This window comes from Magnolia sinica, chromosome 18 (assembly GCF_029962835.1).
Source record: "Magnolia sinica isolate HGM2019 chromosome 18, MsV1, whole genome shotgun sequence".
Lineage (NCBI taxonomy): Eukaryota > Viridiplantae > Streptophyta > Magnoliopsida > Magnoliales > Magnoliaceae > Magnolia > Magnolia sinica.
Window position 1 is genome coordinate 63858979 of NC_080590.1, and position 20132 is coordinate 63879110.

At 38.7% G+C, this 20132-nt stretch overlaps 1 protein-coding gene across 7 annotated transcripts in view; it reads right to left on the bottom strand.

Annotated features, from left to right (window-relative positions):
• Positions 1–283: 283 nt before the first annotated feature.
• The window catches only part of LOC131232254 (FH protein interacting protein FIP2), a 73573-nt gene continuing 53724 nt past the window's right edge, over positions 284–20132 (bottom strand). For 3 of the 7 annotated variants that reach the window (XM_058228478.1, XM_058228474.1, XM_058228477.1), the window contains 4 exons: positions 19919–19999; positions 19778–19836; positions 19609–19682; positions 284–678 (listed from right to left, as the gene is read on the bottom strand). In XM_058228478.1, the coding sequence (XP_058084461.1) occupies positions 662–678; positions 19609–19682; positions 19778–19836; positions 19919–19999 (231 nt within the window). In that variant the 3' untranslated portion in view covers positions 284–661. Of the gene's footprint in view, positions 679–737; positions 1612–19608; positions 19683–19777; positions 19837–19918; positions 20000–20132 lie in introns of those variants that run through there. The other 4 variants (XM_058228479.1, XM_058228476.1, XM_058228480.1 and 1 more) reach the window with 4 other exon arrangements.

The window sequence follows — 20132 nt, forward strand, 5'->3', positions numbered from 1 at the left end:
TTTATGGCCTAGGCCAAAAAATGAAGTTGATTCAAATATCGGGTGGGCCATACCACATGAAACATTGATCATTGAACGACTGCCATTGAGAAAGTTCATATTATGTATATCGTTTATATAAAAAAAAAGTTCATATTATGTATAATGTCTATTTAACAAAAAAAAAAAAAACAAGCGGACCCTATTTGAACTTCGAACTTGCCTCGTTTCGGCTCTGATATTTGGACCAAACCAAACCAAACCAAGCTCAAACAGTAGGGATAGACTTGAAGCTCGGCTCGTGTAAAGCTCGAACAGGGGTTGTCACATAAACAAGCCAAACCAAAGTTGGGTCAAACTCAGTTTGGCGGGGCTCATGTACAGCTCCGAGTACCTACTAAACTACCTTCTTCCTTTCCCTTCTCATTTGTGATAATACCACAGGTAAAAAGCAGAAAAGCTGAGTGGAAAATAATTTTTGTAATACACGTCCAAAAAAAGTAATGGAAGAGAATTTTTGTAATACACGTCCAAAAAAAGTAAAAGGGGGAGGGGGGGATAAGAGCTAAAAGCAATCGCATCTCATGACCGAAACAATACCCACTCCCTCTGGCATGACTGGAATTCTGCCGCTCCACCTCTCTGTCATCTGATTGCTCCAAGCAAATTTGCACCCCCAAGATTAGCACCATCCAATTGCTGAGGGATTCACAGCAGAGAATACAATGAGAATTATTACCACCTTTAGATCAATTTCCTGTCTTTCAGTTTACATAATTTGGATAGAAAAGGGCCACAAATAAAAAAGGGTTGTGCATAGCTGTGATTGTGAAGACATGAAGCAGAGTACCTAGACAGACAGGGCTGCTAGGGAGATTTCCCATGATGCTCACCCCTTTGTCCCATGATTGTGAAGGCGTGAAGCAGAGTATCTAGACAGACAAAGGTCTGATAGGGAGATCTCCCATGAGGCTCGCCCCCTTGCATCATCATGTAATGTCTAAGGCCGCGTTCCTATAGCAAGACCCACCATGGATTCACCTCCATGGCAAAAATTCCTGCTGATAAGAGTTCTTCCAGACATGTGAGTAAATCTGCGTTATTGTTTTTATTCAACTTGGTGTGTATGGCGAGGGTCACCAATCAGTAAGATTTTTGTTGGGTATCCCATCTACTACTGAAACCTCTAGATGAAACATCACAAAATGATGTGGCAGAAGGGCCGTGCCTCCAAGCGTATCTTGCTTGAAGAACATGGAAGATGAAGTGGACCAATAATATCAAGCAAGTTAACATGATTTCTGTGCCTACGACATTAGCCAGTTAAAATGAGATGAAACTATTGGCATGAAAATAAAAGAAAAAGAAAAGGAAAAAAGAAAAAAACGATCCATCCATGTCAAAGAACAGGAACAAAGAAATATCAGATGCTATAGCCAGACTTCAACAAAATCTTTGAGGTCGAATGCAATGCAGCACATAGAGGGATCTGTGAGAACATCAGAAAACATTCCTCAATGCGAAAATGACACAATTAGAAGATACTCTGAGAATGACATGGTGTACTATGCAAGCGCCTACGTTGAAGCCACTAGATAGCTGATGGTTGTGTGCTCCCATGCAAGGTCGTCCCTGCACATGTAGGAGTGAACTCCAGTACTCTCCGGAAACAACAGCCTTCTTCATTTAATCGAATGGATCTAACAGCCTATTTGATACGCAATAATCCACGGAAAAAGAAATGAATTCGTAATCATTATTTGATGATTATTTCCCAGGGCATTATTGAGAAATGGATTTCCATTTTTAGTGGTGTCTTTGATTTGCAAGTGAAAATTAAAACATATCTCACAACGGTCACCTTGAATCTAACCCATGGTTTTCTTTACAAATGAAACAGGAGAATATCATGTTACGGGAAAGTTGCTTCTTTTTCTGTTTTCCTTTGTTTTACCACTCATCAAACAGGCTACAAGGAAGAGAAATGCTGAAGTAAATTGTGAGATACAAGAGTGAAGAGGCAAGTCATGGGACATCTACGCCATTGAACAAAATGTGAGAATGCCTGTCCCAAAAGCCAGGTCAGTCCACTCGTCGAGCAGGCTAGATGTGTAAGTTGAGTATAGGCCTTTGGGGATTTCCTCTGCAACCATCCATTTTTCTCGTACAACTGTGACCCACCAGATAAGTGGATTGGTCCGATTTATGGGCCAGGGCAATGGTTAACCCAGATCCCCCATGCATGCCATGCTCGAAAGAGTGACAATGCAACTATTCGATCTCTTCACCTGAATCGCTGGAGCATTCCTTACTAGCATTGCTCTTGAGCAAGGTCGTTGTGATGTTTTTATGCAATATAGCCAGGACAGGACACCAGAGTATAGTCATAAGTCACCACCGTTTTTCAAGTTAGTGTCTCATCCACCACAGAAATGGCATGCATGCATGCCAAACCAGACTGTTCACATAATGAAGCCCACAAGTGGATGGAGCATAACCTGAATATCACCATGTTTCGATGATCCCAACCATCCAGCTGGTGACTATAGAATGTATGGTTAAAACAGGAAAGACCAAAATTCAACTAGCAACACCAGATTTTAAGATCAGTTGAGCAATACGACTTTCTGACTACACATCCACAATGGTTTCCACAGTTTCAACAGTCCAGATTGCTTTACATGTATGTTGCATGTATACATTAGGTACATTATCACCTACATCATCTAAGCCTTCGACATCGCCAAGACATACTTAAAAAATGCCGTTAAACGGATGAAGAAGTGTGGGCAGATGCGAAGTGGCGGTCCATTGAGTATCACTTGGGGTCAGTTACATGAAGCTTGTTCTGCTATGTTACTCTATCAAGAGCAGTGTTCGAGTTGTCGGTATCGCTACAAGTTTTGCTGGCCGGAGATAAAGATATGATATCGTTATCGCCGATAACCGGAAATGCAGGGAAAAAGGGGGAAACATGGAGAAAATGGTGGAATTTTTTAGTGAAACTCCAGGACATGCCTAAATACACATTTACATATTCAGGAATGAAAAAATTGCAAAAAGAAAGCATTAAATTAGAAGTTTCCATTTAATGGGGGCCAAAAGGGCGTTGTCGTAAGAAATCACTCAAATAGTAACCAAAATGAGTTTATATAATACAAATGCAAGCTTACAACAATTAAGACAAGCAATAGTAAATGAATTTTAAAAAGATACAATCTTGATCCAAAATCTCCAATGGACCACACCACATGAAAACAATAGTAATTGGATATCCACCATCAAAATCCAATCTATACGAGCGTAGATGGGCCCACTGTATTGTTTATTGGACATCCAATCTGTTGATTAGGTCCTAGATGAGGGGAAAAATCAAAGATTATCTTGATCCAAAACTTTTATGGGCCCGAAAAAGTTTTTAATGGTCTAAGTTAATGTGATCCACTTGAGATTGGGATATACCTCATTTGTGGTCTCATACTCTGAAATCATCTATAAAAATATATGGACGGTGAGGATACAACACATAAATCATGGTGGGGCCTACAGAACTTGGTGACGCCACCTCAGTAGCAAGTCTCGCTACTCAACCTGTCAGTAGCTAATCCGCGTTAGGACGCGGATTTCTTTCCTCCACTGGGATGCTATGTGGGGCCCGCTATGATGTTTATAAAAAAATCCACCCCGTCCATCCATTTTTTGAGATAATTTTAGGACATTAGAAAAAAAAATCATTTGGATCCAAAACTCAGGGCAGCCGCACGAGAGGAAATAGTGGAGATATAGCGACAATCGTTTAAACATTTGTCTGGCCACAAAAGTTTATTATAAAGCTATAGTTTTGTGTTTTCACTTCATCCCAATCAAAATGAACTTATAAACAGTTTGGATGGCATATAAACATCAAGATCGTGCCCAGGGAGGTTCAACGGTGGAAAAATCTCTCCAGTTTTCATTCTCGTATGTCCACATTGGGTTTTGGATCCACCTGATTTTTGGTCTCATCCCCTAAAATGATCTGAAAAAATGGATGAACGAGGTGGATTTTTAATCAACATCATGTTGGGCCCTATGTAGCAATAACGTCATGCGAAAGGCTTAATTAGAAATTCCAGATTGCGTACTGAGTTACTCAGTACGCTCTTATCGTACTGAGTAAACTCATTTGGGGCCCACCTTGAATGTATGTGGTCTATCAACGCTGTCCATTCGTTTTTCTATCTAATTTAAGGGGTTGAGCCCAAAATTGATGCATATCCAAAAATTAAGTACATCATACCAATGTAAACAGTGGGGATAATGATTTCCACCGTTGAAACCATTCTAGGCCCCACAGTGATGTTTATTTTTCATCCAACCTGTTCATAAGATCATACAAACAATAGAAAACACAAATATAAGCTTGATCCAAACCTTCTGTGGCCCTCCAAGTATTTTTCAACGGTAGACATTCAATTTAACTATTTCTGGTGGTTTGGTCCATTTGAACATTGGATATGCCTCATTTTTTGGCTCAAGGCATAAAATTATTTGTTAAAATGTATGGACGGATTGGATAACATAAATAAATCACGATGGAGCTCATCGAGTTTACTCAGTTTCCATAAGCGTACAAGGTACTCACTGCTGATTGGATACTCCCTGCGCTAATGGTCGGTGCTCCGTGGACCTCAAACATGATGTATGTGTATCATCCATGCCATCTAATTCATTTTACAGATAATTTTATGGTAAGAACCTAAAACTGAAGTGGATCAAAATCTCAAGTGGACCACACAGCGTTGATTGAACTCTCACCATTAAAAACTTCCAGGTCCGTATTTGTTCTTTGGATCAAGCTGATATTTGTTTTTTGCCTTCATCCAGGTCCATATGACCTAATCTATAGGCCGTGTGACCTGATCTACAGGTTAGATGTCAAATAAACGTTACAGTGGGCCTAAGAGGTTTTTAATGATAGACGTTCAATCATTACCGTATTCCAATGGTGTGGTCCACCTGAGATTCTAATCAATCTCATTTATGAGAACAACTATTAAAATGCAGTGTAAAAATGAATGGACGGTGTTGATAAAACACAGATCATGGTGGGGCCCACATAATACTTACGACCACCACCTGGCAGCGTCACTAGCGAAACCGCGTCACGCGCTTGATGCTAGTCACGCAACATAACAGCGGATCTTCCCTTTAAAAAAAAAAAAAAAAACCTAAATCTTGTCGAAGAGAAATCGTCGCCGAAGAAAGGGGGTTTTTGAAGGAGGATTGTTGCCGAAGAAAGGGGGATTTTCTTACCTGTAAATCCGAACGGACGAAGACTGGCACTGTTGATCGAGGGCATTCTTCCGCTGTTGATCGAGGCATTCTTCCGAGCTCCGACTTCCGATCAACAAGTAGGAGATCTTCCCAGCTCCGATATTTTTTTTTGATTTTTTGAAAGAGGGGTTTTCTTACCTATTTATTGGATTTTTGGGTTGCTGGCAACAGTTTTCCCGTGATAGGTATCGTGGTTGGTAGCTACAGTGTGATAATCTTGATATTGTCGGCGATAATCCAAGATTTTCGCCGATATCTCCGATATTTCGCCGATAATCCGAAGAGAAACGAAATAATGAGGTTTCGGTATCGCTGGTCCAGCGATACCAATATTATCGGCGATACTTCGATAATATCGTCGACAATTTAAACACTGATCAAGAGTCATACATTCAGTTAGACCATACAACAAGTCTTTTCTTACTGCCTCCATCCAAGTCCTTTTGGTCCTTCCCCTTGCCCTTTTAGAGCCTTCAACTTGTACCGACTCAACTCTAAACCAACATAGTTCTTGGTCTCCATTGCACATGACAAGATCGTCTATGTCTACTTTCCCTCATCTCATCACCTATTGGTGCTACTCCTAAGTTCCTTGAAATGCATCCATTTCTAATTCTATCCATCCTCGTCTTGCCACTCGTCCATCTCAACATCCTCATTTCAGCTGCACCCATCTTATGAACATGTTGTTCCTTAACTGCCCAACATTTTGTCTCGGAAAGCATGGTTAGTCTTATAGCTCTATGATAAAATTCCCTTTCAGTTTGAGTGGTAAACGACGATCGCATAAAACTCCCAAGGCACATCTCCATTTCTTCCATGCAACTTACATTCTGTGGGCAACATCCTTCTCAATCTCTCCACTCTTATGAATTATTGACCCAAGGTATAGAAAGTGATCGTTTTGGAAAACTTCTTGGTCATCAATCTTAACTAATTCTTTGCTTTCACTCCAATTGTTACTAAAATTGCACTCCACATACTCTGTTACAGTCTGATTAAGTTTGAATCCTTTAGATTCTAGAGCATCCCTCCATAAATCTACCTTTGTGTTTATACCCTCCCTCATCTTGTTAATTAAAAAACTATCATTTGCAAACAACATACACCATGGGATCTTTTCTTACAAATGCCTCGTTAACTCGTTCATAACCAATGTGGAAAGGCATGGGCTCAATTCCGACCCCGGTGTAAGCCTATAGTGATTGGGAACTTACTTGTAATGCAGGGGCATTTTCACATCGAGCTTGAGTAGGGTGGCCCGTGAGATGTAGGGGTAGACTTGGGGTGAGCGGCCCATGTGAGGCGGGGTGGCTCGTATGAGGCGTGCCCCACCCATGTGAGGCGGGCGGCTCGTGTGAAGTGGAACCCATGTGAAGTGGGGCCCATGAGAGGGGGTAGGATGAGGTCCTAACCCATGGGATGTGGGGCCTGGGCTATGAGATAAAAGGATTGATTCACCAAGCTCTATCAGTTCAAATTTTTAGAGCAAATGGTTAATTGTCCTGCATCAACTTGTCTCTCCATTAGGGTCTATTTAGTTTTCCAATTACAACGGTAAATGGCTGTAAATAGGTAATGATTATTTACTCTTATAATTGTGACATCACTTACATTTGATTGTAATAATGATTTTGCTATGTTGTTTGTTTCACCCAAAAATGATTGTAAAATGGTAGTTTTTTAGTAGAAAAATATAATGATTACAATTTACTTTACCTACTTCCTTTACAAGTGTATTTGACTCTCGATTTACGAGCCATAATTCATCTTTAAACAAACAAATGGAAATCATAATGATGGCTTGTTTACTTCGGATGTTATAGGAAATTGGAAAACCAAACAGGCCCTTAGTGGTCCTCACATTCGTCACCACTCCCTCATACATATCCTTAGTCATGTCAATATATCCTCTTGAAACTCCTTTCTTTCCCAACACCCACTATATTAACAAAGGACGCTATCTTATGCTCTCTCTAAGTCTATAACAACCATGGGGAGATCCTTCGTCTCCCTATATTTCTCTATCAATTGTTTGAGTAGCAAAATAGTTTCTATGGTACAGCTCCTAGGAAAACCAAATTGGTTTTTTGGTACTTTTGTCTCATTTCTTAGTCGTTGCTCAATCACTCTCCCAAAGATTCATATTATGGCTCATAAGTTTAATCCCACAATAGTTAGTGCAGTTTTGTATCTCTCCTTTATTCTTATAAATAGGTACCAAGGTACTTTTCCTCCATTTGTCTGGCATTTTCTTCTATCTTGCAATCTTGTTAAACAACTCTGTCAACAAAAATAAGCAGTATCTCCCATACACTTCCAAACCTCTATTGGTATACCATCTGGTTCAAGAGCCTTTCCTGTTTTCATGTTTCTCAAAGCTTCTTTCATTTCAAATATCCTAATGCTAGTATGCTATAAAAATGTCTATGGTCTCTAACGTCATTTGAGTTTATGGTTCGTTCTATTCCTATGCTCTTAGAGTAACAAATTTAACAAATTACGAAGACAGTTTCTCCACCTCCTATTGATTTCATTGTCCTTTACTAGTAGCCTCTAGTTATCGCTCTTAATTCGACATGATTTATGTCACTACCCTTCCTCTCATTTTTGCAAGTTTGAAGATATCCTCCTTAACTTCTCTTGTCCTCTATCTATCGTAAAGACCCTCATAAGCCTTACAATTAGCCCCATGTGCTACTTTCTTAGCAATGTTTTGGGCATTTCTATATTGTTCAAAATTTCCATCATTTCTAGTCCCTTGCCAGGCTTTGAAACATAAACATTTCTCATGAATAGCTTTTATACATCACCATTCCACCATCGAGTTTCCTTGTATGATTGGATTTTCCCTCCAAATACTCCTAAAACACTTTTTGCCACATTCCCAATGCGCTTAACCATCTCATTCCACATAACATTTACTTCCTCGACATTTCATTTTCCTTCTTTCATCAACTTGTTTCTTAATAATATTGTTCTCTCCTCTTAACCTCCACAACCTAGATTTTGGATGCCTATTAATTTCCCTACCTTTCTTCCATTTCTCAATGTAAACATCAATATCCATTAACCTTATGTTGCACAGTCAGACTTTCTCCTAGTATAACCTTACAATCCTTGTATATTGATCATTTTATCCACTTCCGGAAGTTATCAAATATTTATCCCTCTTTTTAAAGTATGTTCTTGCTAGAACTAGATTGTATGTCATAGTGAAATCAATAATAGAATCCCCCATCTCATTTCTTCTCCCAAAACGATATCCTCCATGTACATTCTCATATCCTCTACTTTCTTTTCCTACATGACAATTTAAGTCTTCTCCTATAAGTATCCTCTCTCTATTAAAAATTCCTTGTATTAGTCCATGCATATCCTCCCAAAATTATCTCTTGATTCTATCCACTAACCTTACCTGTGGGGCATATGCACTTGTAACATTGATTATCTCCTCTCCTAGCACAAGTTTTATTAATAAAATCTGATCCCTTGTTCTCTTAACATCTACAATTTTATCATTTAAATCTTTATCTACCACTATCCCTACCTCATTTCTATTATTACCCTTTCCTATATACCAAAGTTTATATTCATCAATTTTTCTAGTTTTGGCCCCTTCCACTAGGTCTCGCGAACACAAGCTACGTTAAGTTTCCTATGTTTCATAGTTATCTACTAATTCCATACCCTTACCTATCAATGTTTTGATGTTCCATGTGGCAAGATGAATCCAATTCTCTTGGACTAGCTTCTTTACCCACACGTGTCCAGAATGGCACAGGAACCCTTGCCTACTTCTCACAGCAATGGGGCGTTGTTGCATTGTGCCACTACCAGGGAACGCCCAAGCCAACCCTTGCACATTTCTCATAACACCCAGCTTCCGATGCAGCGCATCGCTACAAGGAATGGCTAGCATGAGTTTGGAATGTCATATTGTTCAGAATCATGATGAAATATATGGCATAAGTTCAATGCCAAGAGCCAACCTGACACAACCCTCCGTAATCCGGGCTACAGACTGGCAAAGAGAGCACAAAACTGTCACAAGCAGAGTTGTACACACGACATACATGAAACATTTGTGGATAATGATTTCCTTACATCTGTCATGTGCATGGTGGACACCACAACAAAATTAATGTGAACTACCTCCAAAGCGTAACCCATGTCGCCCAACATAAGCAAAGGTGACAAGTTCTCATCATTTAAGAAGACCCTACAAGCACCCAACCTATATATACATTCGCAGCTACACAACTAAGATTCAGTACCATCTATTAGGACCTTCCGATACATTAGCAAATTGAACCACAATTTGAACGGTAGAACCCATCAAATCTGCACCAAGCTGGGCAACACTGTATTGCTGGAACAAGCCAGCAAAATGGTGTAGCTGCCTCCCAAACAATCCTCTAATATCATCCAAGATAAAATTAGTAATCCTTGCGAAGACCCACAAGACCCAAATGATCCGAGCTGATTTTCTGACTGAGAAGTTGATCAGTGTCCTCTTTATGTTGGCTCTTATTATCTAATAGTTGACGGATGGTGTATCTATTAGTTCGAACTTAATAAAACACTAGTTCTTCATCATCATCATCATAGCCTTGTCCAAGGTATTTGGGGTAGGCTTTCTCATGATTGCTCGGCAAGTTTCACAACTGGTTGAAAGCCTAAAATCACATCAACCCTGCTTTACAGCGAAATAAACTCTAGTTCATCATCATCTAAGCCTTATCCAACTAATTGGGGTTGGCTTCAGTTAGACCATAGTTCATTAAGTCTTGTCTTACTGCTTCCACCCACATCCTTTTGGGCCTTTCCCCTTGCCCTTTTAGAGAGTTCAACTTATTCCAACTTAACTTCAAACCAGCGGGAAAAAAAAAAAAAACTCCAAACCAGTGCAATTCTTGGTCTCCGTTGCACATTACCAAACCATCCAAGTCTACTTTATCTTATTACCTATCGATGCGACACCTAAGTTCGCTTGAATGCATTCATTTCTAACTCTATCCTTCCTTGTCATGCCACTCATACATGTCAACATCCTCATTTCAACTACACTCATGAGATGAATGCTGCTCCTTTACTGCCCAAAATTCCATCCCATAAAGCAAGGCTGATCTCAATGATATCCTATCAAATTTCCCTTTCAATTTGAGTGGTACAAGACAATAACATAAAACTCTAGAGGCATATCTCCATTTCTTCCAACCGGCTTGAATTCTATGGGCAACATCTTTCTCAATCTCTCCACTCACATGAATTATCAACTCAAGATATAGAAAGTGGTCTTTTTGTTTTTTTTTCTGGGAAGCAAAAATATAGTTAATATAGTTGAACTTTTGGTCAGGAAACTTGACTAATTCCCCATTCCCACTCCTATTGATACGAAAATTTCACTCAATACACTATTGTAGTCTGACTAATTTCAAATGCTTAATATTCTAGAACACCCCTCCATAATTTAGCTTTGTGTTTCCGTCCTCCCTTATCTTATCAATCAAAATTGTCATCTGCAAACAACATATACCCTGGATCTCATCTTGCAAATGCCTCATTAACTCATTGATAGCCAATGTGAAAAGGCACGAGCTCAACACTAACCCTGGTGCAAGACTACAGTAATTGAGAACACACTTCTCTCCACTAGTGGTCCTCACATTTCCTCTTACATATCCTAAATCATGCCAACATATCCTCTGGAAACTCCTTTCTTTCCCAACACCAACCACTTAAATCTCTATAGACCCTATCGTATGCTTTCTCTAAGTCAATAAAGATTGTGTAAAGATCCTACCTCTTCTCCCCATATTTCTCCATCAATTGTCTAAGTAGGAAATAACTTTAGTGGTAGACCTCCTAGGAATGAAACCAAACTGGTTTTCTGATGCATCGTCTAATGTCGTAGTATTTGCTCAATCAATCTCTCCCAAAGCTTCATAATATGGCTCATAAGTTTAATCCCACAATAGTAAGTGAAAATCTATGCATCTCCTTTATTCTTATACATAGGTGCCATTGTATTTTTCTTCCACTTGTTTGGCAATGGCAGTATCTTTGATCTTACAATCTGGTTGAACAATTTTGTCAACCAAAATAAACTAATATCTCCCATCCACCTCCAAACCACTATTGGTATACCATGTGGTCCGAAGGCCTTTCCTATTTCCATCTTTCTTAAATCACTTCAGGTATCTTGATCCTATGAGTGGACTTTAACAACATTTGAGTTTACGGTTCCTTCTATCCCTATGCTGTCATTTATCAAGTTGATGCAGTTCTAGATGGAGATCTTGGAAAACAACCAGCAAAATAGAAGTAAGAAGAAAAAAAAAAAAACAAAAAAACAAAAAAACAAAAACAAAAATAGTAGATACTCTAAGATATAATTTACTTGGAGTTCAGAAGAGATATTACACACCCTTCTTGTGCTGAGATATTACACACTCAAGCATATGAAGATTCATAACTTTGAAGTTCTCATATGAAAACTCTTATTGAGAAAAAATAACAATAAGCTGCCTTAAGGTTTAACCTATAGCATTTATAGGCAAACAAATCCCATGTACTGTGAGATGCCCTACTCCACTATATTACATAAATACCCCTCCCAACAAAACTAACACTAGACCACTCATAACTAATAAACTACTAATCCAAATCATAAAATAAAAATGGACCTGGTGCGCATATTCCAAGGCCTGCAGATGAGACTAATATTGCCATATGATAGCCTAGTCAACGATCAAAGGGTTTGGCTTTGACCAAAAAGTTGAAATTGTCAAACTGTCTAGATTTGTGAGATTTCTTTAGATCTTTAGATTTATAAGTAATGCTTTCTCCTAGGATACACTTTCTAGCCCTTACTTGCGTCGCTTCTCCTAACTTGAAAGAACTCATCTCAGACAAGTTAATAGTTTGATATGCTTTATAGATATTTGGGTTTAATCATCGCAAATCTTCCTCAGAGATTCAAGTTTCATTACTCATTGATCACCCTTTCCACTTCACCAAAAACTTGTGACATCCACCTTGACTTTCTTGAAACTATTTGAGCATCAAGGATGTCTTCAACGACTTCCAACTCTTTGGGCATATGTGGTAATCCTCACGGCCTGTTCTTCATATACATTTGGTCTTCACGATGGCCGTAATAGAAAGTGAGACATGCAATGTTGAAAACAGGATGTATGTGAAGATCTTCAGGCAACTCAAGCACATAGGCATTAGATACCAACTTCTCCTTCACTCTATATGATCCAGCTTACGTGGAATGTAACTTCCTGAACTTTCCCCTAGGAAACCTTTCAGGTCAAAGGTGGACCATAAGCATGTCTCCAACATCAAAAGACATATTGTCGCTCAGTGTTCGAAATATCGGTATCGCGTTACGTATCGCATCCTTGGGATACGGATACGTATCGGTTATTGCATGGGATATATCAATTGTATTGTGTAATGTATCGTTGTTGTTGGAAACATGGGGAAACATTGGGAAATTGGTTGATTTTTTCAATGAAACTTTAATGATTGTTAAAAAAGACATCAATATACACTTATAAATCAAAACATTACCAAAAAACAAGTACAAATAATAGATTTTCTTTGTATGGGGTCCGAATCTATGTATTGTCTAACTGAATTGATGCAAGTATATTCAATGTCTATTCATATAATTTATAAATGTAAGAAGACGTGTGGAATTACAAGCAATACATTCAAAAGCAAAAGAAGAATCACTAGATTATGTTATATACATGTTTGATTTGATGTTTGGACACGAAGATTGCAAACGATTTGCGAGAAATTGGAAAATTTTGATGTTTTTTTTCAATTTTCCACAGCTCGACCCATCTCTAAATCTCGAAATTGAAGCTCTCAATCCATGAATTTTCATGCAAAACATGAAAAATCATAGTTTTGTAACAATTTGACACTAATTTAACATGATTTATAGAAAATAAAAGGATTGAAATTCGAAAATGCTCACTAGATCGAACATGTGGGATATATCGCACTACTTGTGCGTTTCGTATCGCCTTGGTGGGATACATGATATATCGTGGGATATATCGGCCGATATCGTCGATATTTAAAACACTGTCGTCGCTTAGCATTGGCTCTTTCTTTATAGGTTGCATTGCTGGTAGCAATTCTTCTGACCTCTTCATGCACATTATGCATATGCATAGTAAATTCTTCAGCTTCTCTACTTGGCCTATCCTCAAATGGCAACGGAAAAAGGCCAATGTGTTGCCTCGGTTTCAACCCCAAAACAACTACAAATGGAGACTTCCCGGTACTCCTATTTACCGAATTGTTTGTATGAAAACTCTGTCATTGGTACTTCACTCTATATGATCCAGCTTACCAAATTGCAGGAAGTCCCTATGACATGCTCACCAACTAAACACATAAACAAATTACAAAGGCTTTTATTAACTACTTCAGTTTGCCCGTCAGTTTGAGGATGGTAAGCACTATAGTAGCTTGGTGTTCATTTTCTTCCACAACATTTTCATGAACTTCACATCGCGGTCCAAAACGACTGTCATAGGGACTCCAGGCAACCTAGCAACTTCATTAAAGAAAAGTTTAGCTACGGAAGAGGCATCCGATGTCTTTTTGCATCGTAAAATGTGACCCAAAACATGTCTACTACTACAAAAAATAAAATCAAGACCTATGCTGATCTTGGGAAGACTGGGCACAAAATCCATGTTGAGGTCTCTCCAAGGTTCATGTGGCACAGGCAGCGTTCCCATTATTGGTGAAAAATCGATAGTATCACCAATAATTTTGGTGTCCTCGAGCTGGTGACACAAAAACCCCCTTTATTTGTCTCTCAGTAGAATCAGCGATTTCTCGTCGAAAATATCACCAAATTCAATAAAATCGAGTTATAGTCAAGATGTTGCCAGCCTACCTCCTTCGAACCACTTTCACTACCTATCCCCACTCGATATTTTTGATAAATACCGTAGGAAAATAGTATCGCGATATCCAAAAGTCCCACAACTTTCTTTGGGTTCGGTATCGCTAAAGTGCAATATTGATGATATCAGCTGATATCATTAATATCCCAAACATTGGTGATGAGTAAGGGGATCCAGGGAGGAGAAATCAACATCATTAATCATGGACAATTATAAGAGTGTGAACAGCCTAACCACTAGTCCTATGATGAGGTCCCTTTTTGCACTTCTGATGAATGTGTTGGTAGTCACATCCATGATTACACAATGAAGTAGATACACAATAAATGCCACCCACCTCTCCAAATATAACACAATTTAGAATCATAACATCCTTCTAACCAATCAATAACTAGCAAAGTTTTAAGCATATATAGCAGTGGGGAATCAGACTGATGTTATTATTACTCAGATAAGGGCATGGATATTGAGTAATCGATCCTCCAAATTATGAAACCTAGGTATATGGGCATGAAAACATCCCATGCGGGTGTTGAATAGGGTTTTTTGTACTTTAAAAACGAGAAATGCTTGTAACACTAATAAAGAGATCAGGATCGCCAAATCAATCTAACGTCAGGGATATACTACTACAGTGGCACCCCACAGATTAAATGATATAGAATTTGGCAATCTGCAAAATGTGCCTCTCTTTGATGGTGATCAAAGACTCAAACAAAACTAATGGAGACAAATCTTGACCGTGCTAGTTGGATTTGCCATGGTGATTTTTCCAGTAATTATTTAGCAAAAAGCCTAGGTTGCACATGTGACTCTGGTTCATATGAGCAACCTATCAGCCAAAATGTGTCCATACCAGCCTAGTCACATGCATTTGTCATATTATTTCCCAATGGGGTATGGGCTATATGGCTCAATTAGTAAAAGATGTCCGATAATTTGAACCTCGATCATTAGCAATGACCATGTTTTATAGAAAGCACCCTGATCAGATCTAGAATAAAACTTTTAACACCTCCATATACATATGTTTAAGAGCATAACCTTATACCTTAGTAGCTTACATTGATTATCATAACGTGGTAAGGATCACGTCAAACTTTAGGAATATGAATTATACTAGAGTGCCCTACTCACCTGCTCCAAATTCTCACTCCTAGTCCTGCTGCTTGTCATAGACTTGCCAACTAATTATCACCCTCACCAATGAAGCACTCGCGCAATGCTCCAACACTACTCAAGTCAGCCTAACTCTCACTTGAACCACCAAATACTAAAACCCAAGGACTTCATGAGAAAGCAAGAGAGCACAAGAGAGTGAGTGCACTATGTGGTAAAGCTTGTATTTCATTAAGTAAAATCAACTCTTAAGGATTGATTCCTAAATGAAGAGCCTTTCCCTTGTATAGGCACAAAAAAATCTCTAGGAGCATAATGGTGCAACGGACATTCATATAAGAATCAGGAATTTTCCAGAAAGCTTCTAGATAATTCTACGCAAGTCTAAGGAACACTAGCACGTCCCAAGAACCTCTACACAGCTCTACTAGAGTCTAAGACTATTGTAGATGTCTCTGCATCTCTGCATACTATGAACGAGCCTCATATGTACAAAGTAACCCAAAAAATGACTTCCATAGAAGAGCTTCCAAGCCTGCGACATATTGCTCCCTTTTAGAACTCTCTTCCTCTTAATCACTACGACCATCATTCCATCAAGATCACTTCTAATCGGTCCATTTTGTGCTATTTGTAGTTCTTGAATATTAAACATTACTGGCTTCTAAATATTAAAAAATAATAATAATAATAAATAAATAAATAAATAAATTTTTTTAAAAAATTACTAGCTTCTATGGTAAATCATTGAATTAGTGAATTTATACTACTGACAAGGTGTCCCGTATCCATTACGATATGGCCGTATGGGCCGATACGTAACGATAACGGCCAACACCGTTACGCGACCCCTGCGGATTACGTGGCCGTTCACGGCCTTTAGGGCCGTAGCAGCCATTCTGATCCCAGGAAAAAAATAATAAAAAAAAAAAAAAAAAACAAACAAACTTGTTTTTTTCTTTTTCTTCTCCTTCTTCTTCTTCTTCTCCTCCTCCTCCTCCTTCTCGCCCTGCTGCGGCTGCGGCCCGGGCCTCCTCCTCCTTCTTCTTCCTCTCTCTCTCTCTCTCTCTCTCTCTTTTTCTTTTCGGTTTCCCTCTCTCCCGTCTTTTTCATTTGAAATCGGAAGCGGATTGACTGGTGTACCCCACACCAGTATAGTTGCTGTAGGTATGTGTCATGGTAAGACGAGCACTGACACTCCTCGTGCTCCGAGTTGTACGAACGGTTCAAAGGAGATCAAAGTTACATGGGCTCCACAGTGATGTATTGATTATATCTACACCGTTCATCTATTTTTAAATATCATTTTAGAGCATTACCCAAAAAATGAATCGTATCCAAAGATCGTCTGGACCACACTAAAAATAGCAGCGAAGATGATGATTTTCACCGTTAAACAATTCGTAGGCCCACCATAACATTTATTTTCCATCCAATCTGTTCATATGGTCAAAAAGACCTAAATGAAGAGGAAAAACAAATTTCATATTGATCCAAAAGTTCTATGATCCCAAAAAGGGTTTCAATGGTAGACGTTCAATCCCCCACTGCTTTTTGCAGTGTGGTCCACTTGATAATTAGATCTGTATTATTTTTCGTGTCAGGCCATAAGACGATCTCGTCAAATGAATGGACGGTTTAGATATAACACATACCTCATGATCAAACCCATAGGACTTGCTGACATCAATACACATAGGTACACCAGGCTTCCAAAGAAATCAGATTCTTTGGAGTTACGCAACACGCTTTTGTACACGTGCCGCGTGGCCCCACCATAATGTATATATTTTATCCATGTCGTCCATCCATTTTGCCATATCATTTTAGGTCATGATCCAAAAAATTAGTAAGATCCAAATCTCAGGTGGACCACACTATGGGAAACAGTGGTTATAGAATGCTCACCATTAAAAATTTCTTAGGGTCCACTGCAATGTTTATTTTTCATCTAACCTGCTAATTGGGTCACATTGACGTGGATGAAGGGAAAACACACATGTCAGCTTGATTTAAAACTTTTGTAGCCCCAATAAATTTTTAATGGTGGACGTTTAATTATTGTTGTTTCTTATGGTGCAGTCCACCTGAGCTTTGGATCTGCCTCATTTTTGGGCTCATGCCCTAAAATTATTTGGCAAAATGGATGGACGGTGTAGATATAACACATTCATCACGGGTGGGGCCCAAAAAACTTTGACACTCGTGTGCTACACTTCACAATTCGGGTCTTGCCTAATTCGGGCCCTTAAAAATTGTACACGAGACATGTATTAACTTAAAATTTACCAATTAAATTATGGACTATAATTGCTAACTCACAATGCCAAAATCAAATTGTTTGAATAGTTTTAATTGTTAATTTGTAGACGCTTATTTTTTAAAATAGTGCCTTTTAATTTTTAATTTTTATTTTTCATGATTCACTATCCAATAAATGTCCACCAATTCATAAGTGGGATAATGCCAATAAATTGCATGAATTTGAGGCTGATTTGGAGCATGGATTGGTCCTCCAAGTCAGCCCCAAATTGGCAACGCCATCTACCTGAATTTAATTTCATTTTTTTAAAGAACTATTGGGAGAAATGATATCAAATTGTTAAGTATATAAATTAGATATTTATAAAATTAAATACATGAATTTTGTAGTCAAATTCAAGTTATCTGGTTCATAAATTCATCAGACAGTCCGATACAACTTCTCACCAAAGAGTGGACTGTTACACCACCACAAAAATGTTCTAATTTATAAATGAATGCATATTTGGAATGCTTAGAATATTCCAGATTTAATCCATATTTTTTTGGTATAAAAAAATAAAAATAAATAAAAAATAAAAAAATTGCACTGTTACGAGCCGTTACGCCCCTGAATCGCCGTTACACCCCCGTATCCGTATCAGTATCAGATGGCACCGTTACGCCAACCGATATCGATACAGGATACCTACTGGTAGATAAAAACAAATACTTGAAACCTTAAAAATATTAATTTATACAGAAATTTTTTTTGTCAGTAATTTAGCTGCACATTTTAGGCACATATGCTTATGAACACCAATTTCTTGCTCCCAAAACCTGAATTTGCTCCAATCTCAAGCCCACTTCACGCAACCAAGAGCCTGTTTTGGTGAAAATGCACTCGTCTTCTCTCCTTTTCTGATGATGGAGCGTATTTAAAAAGAAACAAGAAAAGAACAAAATAAAAGCTCCACAAACAACAGATAACCCAACCTATGGCATAATCAGACTGCACTACCCAATCACATAAACATACCACAAAGGAAATCTAAACATTTGTATTTCTGACCAAGACAACCCCTAACTTGGGGTGAAGTCCTCCCTTAGCAGAACTGTTTGCTTCAGAGTATGTAGTTTGGGTAGCTTTAGTCATCAATGTTCAATGTTCAGTTCTATAACTACTTACCACAATAAAGAATCAGATCCTAAGTATCTTTATGAAGTTTAAGCTTTTCAAGATAAGTACACAGGAAGATTTCGAGTTGAAGGATCAAAATGCGTTACTTATATTAGAAGTTTCAAGTCAAAGCTCCATAGCTTAGAATCAAAACTCCTATACTCGGTAGCAAACTAATGCAGGGGCATTTTCACACCGGGCTCAAGTGGGGTCGCATGTGGGATGCAGGGGCACACTTGGGGTGAGCGGGGCCCATGGGGGAGGTCTCGTATTCGAGACTCCTCACCAGGGGTGATTAATGGGCATTTCACACCGGGCTCGAGTGGGGTAGCCTGTGGGATGCAGGGACACACTCAGAGTGGGCGACCCATGTGATTTGGGCATTTTCATATCGGGCTCGAGTGGGGTCGCCTATGGGATGCAAGGGCACACTCGGGGTGGGCAGGGCCCACGAGGGAGGTCTCGTGTTCGAGACTCCTCACCGAGAGTGATTAATGCGCATCACAAACCTAAACCAAAGCTAAAGTATCATTTGCAACATTACCACCTGGGACACTTTAATCAAGTCCTAGATGCTAGAAAATGTAATAAGTAATACTTCGAAGAAATGGTACAATGATGTGTAATTCATAGTTTTATGAATTGTCGTCCCCACCACAAACATGACAAAATGCTTACTGAACAGGACCAGTGTCCTGGCCACGTTGACGGACTATACGCTAAAATTTTTAGTGATTTGACAACTCTAACCATACTATTGTTGTGAGCTGTCTGATGAACATGAAGTAGTTAACAGTTATTCAAACCTCGTAATTTAAAGCAACTTACCAGATGGCTGCACTTTAACCATGTTATCCTTGGGGCATGACCAATCCACACAATGGCCCACAAAATCAATCATCCTAATCACCATATACAAATGCCATGTGACTACAGAGATGCTTTAAAGCGCAGTAGCAATGATTTCCACGAATCGCAGTAGAATTCATTAACTTACTTCCATAAAATGCAATTTGACACCCATAATATTGTCAAGCACAACAAACACTGAAAGGTCTGAAAATCATTTTAAATTGCAATCCAATGAATATCGAAAATGAAATATACTTAAGAGCCCAATCCATATCACATTACTTACTGTATCACGTAAATCAACATGCCGTAAATATGCTCGCTGAAGGTTTGCTTTTTGCAAATTTGCCCGGGTCAGCTTGGCACCCTGTAAATTATAGGAAAAAGATGATTATTTTTTTTAGCAAAGAAAATTAAAGTAATAACAGTGCATGGTATAGATGAAAATAAAACTAGTTGAAATAAAGATAATTCCACATCATGTTTCTTTGTTCCTTGTA